Source organism: Myotis davidii, unplaced genomic scaffold (assembly GCF_000327345.1).
Source record: "Myotis davidii unplaced genomic scaffold, ASM32734v1 scaffold14, whole genome shotgun sequence".
NCBI classification, from domain to species: Eukaryota; Metazoa; Chordata; class Mammalia; order Chiroptera; family Vespertilionidae; genus Myotis; species Myotis davidii.
Window position 1 is genome coordinate 283,027 of NW_006287372.1, and position 5,380 is coordinate 288,406.

A 5,380-nucleotide genomic window follows, 5' to 3' on the forward strand; every position below is an offset into this window, starting at 1 on the left:
ACGTACACACATCAGTGCATACGCCATGGTGCAGGCACACGGACAGCTCCACTCCCGGCACCATAGTGCTACGCTTGCATGTTACCTGCTCAAAGCAAGAGAGATACATGTATCCTCAGAGCATCTTTCTTCCTCTGCCACAGAACGGCAACATCCCAAAAGGGACATCGAAGCACTCAGTGTGTCAAGGTGACGGGGAGCATCGCAGTCAAACAACAGCTCACAGCCCCACGAGCAACACACCTAACAAAAGCTAACTAAACACGGTAACGTGCTAATAACTGTCAATTCATAGTTAAACTTTGAAACAAAAAATTTAAATCCAATTTATAGAAAACTGATCATGGACATTACGACATAATAAAAAAATGTAAGAGCAACTTAAAAAAGTACTGATAGTATTTGTAGTAAAGAAACTGACTTCACAGAGACTTTTCCTCATGTTTCCTGATTGGATCCTTGAACGACTATTCCAAGTAAGAGTCGACATTCTTTAAAAACTGTTCTTCCTCACTAAGATACTCCAAGACAACATTCCCGCCGTTGTATAAGGGACAGTCTTCCCTGGCCATCCAGGCTTCCAGCGTGTGGTCCAAGGGCAACGCTTCTCCAGAAGTCATGTGACAGAGCCTTAACTTCTGTTGAGAGAGAAACGAGGCACAAGGTAGTGTAACAAACATGCGTGTGTGGCACAGCCTAAGCCCCTCGGCAGAGCTGTTACGACCCGCCGGTACCTTGGCTGTGGACTTGTTGTTGTCGTTTCTGAGACCGGCTGACGAAGCTGCAAAGTCGATGACCTTCCCAACGCTCCAGCGCTGGCAGAAGAACATGGGTTTGCTCTTCTCTTTGCTCCCCTGGGGTAAGAAAACCTGCAAGTAGACTCTTTCCGTCTGTAGGAAAAAAACAGTTACAACAGATTACATACACGAATGAGACATCTGTTTTTGTCACTTCCACTCTTCTCCTGGTCAGCGAGGGACTGCCCTCTGATGGTAAAGCTGGTGGTGGGAGTAGCAGTCAGAGTCGCCCAGCAGCCACCTGAATGCATGGGTAGAGGGCCTGGCCAGGGTGACCTGTGCAAAGACGGGTTATGTGACCTCAGGTAAGACAGCTAAGGTCTTTCCCGGGATTTTACATTCAAATGCTGGGGTGGAAAGGGCAGCTCTCTTTCTCCTGAGATTTTAGGGCTTATTGAATTAGACCTGGACTTGCCTACAGCTATCGCCCAGGTCCCTCAGCCATTCCTGAACCAAGGTGGAAAAAGTCCCGTGGGATGGGAAAGAATGGGCCCAACACAGAGGGAAGTCAGGACACAATGGGCTCTTTCTAATGCATCTGGGCCCTGGAACTCAGTCAACCCGGTGACCAGATCAACGCCACTCCCATCACAGGAGGGGAAAACTTTTTCATTAAGCTAGTTGGTATCAAGTTTCTGTCCTTTGCAAATGAAAGATCCCTGAAACATGAAACACATCTTCCTACATGAAAGACAATGTTTTAGAGATAGCAGGGCTTTTGAGAATAAAGAAGCTAGAAAAAAAGAAAAAATAGACAAGTTTCATAGAAGTTTTGGATGGTCCCTCCAGGATTCTGTACCCTATATGTTTCCTCATACTGTATTTTCATGCCAAGTTAATAAATGCAGAGGGGAAAAAGAGTAAAAGCAAAGGTGTTCCTTGATTCTTAAAAATTGCCTTAAAAGGAGTTGGCTTTACAGACCAATTCCTCTCACAATGAAATTGCTGGCATAAGAGGAGCATCTCTAAGTCATAGAGGGAAGATTACAATTATTTTAGGAAACATTAGATTCAAGACCATTCCCAGCACCAAAGAACTTAGATTTGTTGAAGACCAGTGGAGGGTGTTATTACAGATAACAAGAATTAAAAGAAAAAATAAGAAATCATTGGAAGTTCAAACTCTGGGCCAACTCTATAAAATCAAAGTAATCAGAGGATAAATATGAAAAGAGAATATTAAAAAAATATAGACTCACCTAAAAAAAAGATAAATATGCTTGAAGATCACAAATGGAACAGAAATGCAGAAAGGTGAGTGGGCAGAGAGAGGGACCAGAAGGGAGTTCCTATTCAAGACCAACATGCACAATCTGTAAACTGAAATTTCATAGCAAACCAAGGATAAAAATAACTAAGTGTGAAAAAGACATTTGAAAAAGAGACAAATTAAGGGATAATACCCATAAAAAAGGAACAAGAAGTTGTGAAACCAAAACAGGCAGAAATAAAATAAGAAGCTATAAATAGCTAATAAGAAATATAAACATAAACAAAACCAGTTTCAGAAATTAAAAGTTCAAACAGGATAAAATTTCTCTAACCTTCCATACAAAGGCTTACTTGATAGGGAGATGGAGTTGAGTAAGTCATCTAGAATGCAGCACAAGGAGACAGCAAGATAGAAACTCTATGTCCCCAAATAGGTCTGAAACTAACAAGAGTTTCAGAAGAGAAGTAATGATGGAAGAGCAATAGTCAGAGAAAAATGACATAATCGTCTAAAAGTGAAGACATAAGTTAAAATTTTAAAAGTATCTCAAGGGCCAAGATAGGCAATTAAAATAAATCCATGCCCAGAAACATTGCACTGAAATTGAAAAATACCACAGGTAAAGTCTTAAAAGCCACTAAAAAAACCAGTTACCCATATAGCAATGAAAATCAAGAGACAGCAGATATTTCCCCTATAACAGATCAGAGGCCACTGTACGTAGATCCAAGGAAGTGAGAGTCTAATAGACAAGCAGCTCGAGCGAAAGTAAAATAGGGCACTCTCAGACAAGAAAGACTAAAAGAGTTTACCTGCACAGACTCTGAATGAATCACTAAAGAATGGGATTCGGAAAAATAAATGTAAGTCCTAAGGAAAGAAGAAACTAAAAAAAATTTGTAGATTTACATAGGTATTGATGACAATAATCTTTATGTGTGAACAAAGGTGATGGATGGGACATTCGAGTGGGTAGGCATGTCAAGCTCCTTGTGCTATTTGAGAGGATGTAATACCAAGTAACTTTAAAGAGGAAAATTGGTTTTTACTTTTATACATAAAAAATAAAAATATAAACACAAGCCTGTTATCACCATTACTATAATACATTATATTGGAGATTCTAGATCAGTGGTTCTCAACCTTCTGGCCCTTTAAATACAGTTCCTCATGTTGTGACCCAACCATAAAATTATTTTCGTTGCTACTTCATAACTGTAATGTTGCTACTGTTATGAAGCGTAATGTAAATATCTGATATGCAGGATGGTCTTAGGCGACCCTGTGAAAGGGTCGTTCGACCGCCAAAGGGGTCGCGACCCACAGGTTGAAAGCTGCTGTTCTAGATAATGTAGAATAAGAAAATGAAATAACTAATATAATTATCTCTCTATATATAAAGCCTAAGCAACCATTACCACAGGTCACTGTGACGCACACTGACCACCAGGGGACAGACGCTCAACGCAGGAGCTGCCCCCACAGCCAACCTCCCACAGTCCCTCCCCCGAGCCAGCCGGCCAGATCGAGACTGGGCGAGATGGCCCCAATGGCCCCGATCGCTGGCCAGGCCAAGGGACCCCACCAGTGCATGAATTCGTGTACCGGGCCTCTAGTTATAAAATAAAAGCTATCCTGCTAATGGGGTGTGACTGCATATCTAGGAAATCAAAGGCACTAATGGTAAAAAAGAAACTTGTAAAATTAATCATAAGAGTTTGATGATGTGGCTGAATCAGATGAATATACAGAAATCAAGACTATTTTCTCTATATTAGCAGTAAGTACCTGAAAATAGAGGTGGACACAAATATTTTGTTCACAACAGAAATAAACCCCAAAAATAATTGGAAATGAAAATAAATAAGGAATCAGACTTAAATGAAGACAAGAGAAATATGATCTGAATAACTGGAAGGACACATAGGCTCCTGGATAGGAAGGCCACATAATAAAAACATTCTTTCTCTCAAAACTGGTAAATAACATGTAATGCAAATCCAGTATGAATCCTAAAGAAGTTTGATTTTTTCCTTTACACATTTCTTAATAGTTACTCTTGCTAAAAGTGTGTACTACCTTTGCAAATTTAAAAACATTAAAGAAAGATTTTTAAAAAGAAAAACACTAAGGATAATCACTAAAAGAAGAATACAATCAATGGTTTCTAAAAGAGTAGAATACAAGAAAACATAGAAAATCCAATCAATACAAAAGAAGACAGGAAAGAGAAATAAGGTTGATAAGCAAAAATCATAAGATGGAAGAAATACATTCAAATGTATCAGTGATCACAATATATATAAATGGATTCAACTCACCTATAAAAGAGGAATACTATCAAACTGGATTAAAAAAACAAAGTCCAGCTATATGCTGCTTACAAGAGACACCCTAAAACAAAACAACACAGAAAAGTTGAACATAATATGATGAAAAAAGACATAATAGTTAAATCTTAACCAAAAGAAAACTAGTGAAACAATCTATAATACTAGTGGTCCGGTGCACAAAAATTTGTGCACTCGACGGGGAGGGGTCCCTCAACCCAGCCTGCGCCCATTCACAGTCCAGGACCCCTTGGGGGATGTCCACCTGTCGACTTAGGCCCACTCCCCTGGGATCAGGCCTAAGCTTGCAGTCAGATATCCTTCTGGCAGCCAGGGAGCCCTTGGGGGATGTCCGACTAAAGGCTTAGGCCCCCAAGGGATCAGGTCTAAACTGTTAGTTGGACATTCTTAGTGCTGCCACGGAGGTGGGAGAGGCTCCTGCCACCACCACTGCGCTGGCCAGCCATGAGCCAGCTTCTGGCTGAGTGGCACTCCCCATATGGAAGTGCACTGACCACCAGGGGGCAGCTCCTGCATTGAGCGTCTGCCCCCCGGTGGCCAGTGCACATCATGGCAACCGGTCATTCTCCCGTTCAGTCAATGTGCATATTAGCCTTTTATTATTATTATATAGGATGTCCTTATTTCCCCCCCTTCTGTCCCCTCTACCCAGCTCTTGCCCCCCACTTCTCTCTGGCCATCACCATACTGTTGTCTGTGTCCATGGGTTGTGCATATATTTTCTTTGGCCAATCCCTTCTTTAAATTCACTTCTTTAAATTTGTATTTTCGGATAAGTGCTTATAACTGCACTATTATATATTTTCTATTATATCATTTAGAATTAAGATATTTTTAATTGAACCCTTGTAAATTTTAGCACAATTTAATAAATTTGGTAGAAGCAATTAGGATATTTTTCATGTAATGCAGATACATTTCAATTAATTTTTTTAATTTTTAATATTTTAATTTGAAATAATCTCATACATGTAAAAAAAACTATAAAATACTACAGCATATTATATGTACCCTTCACA

General features: G+C 40.1%; 1 protein-coding gene across 2 annotated transcripts in view; it reads right to left on the reverse strand.

Moving 5' to 3' along the window:
• Positions 1-305: 305 nt before the first annotated feature.
• Positions 306-5,380, reverse strand: part of ZFAND1 (zinc finger, AN1-type domain 1) — a 15,763-nt gene continuing 10,688 nt past the window's right edge. For both annotated transcript variants that reach the window (XM_006759128.2, XM_006759129.2), the window contains 2 exons: positions 735-890; positions 306-638 (listed from right to left, as the gene is read on the reverse strand). In XM_006759128.2, coding sequence (XP_006759191.1) covers positions 468-638; positions 735-890 — 327 coding nt within the window. In that variant the 3' untranslated portion in view covers positions 306-467. The remainder of the gene's footprint in view (positions 639-734; positions 891-5,380) is intronic.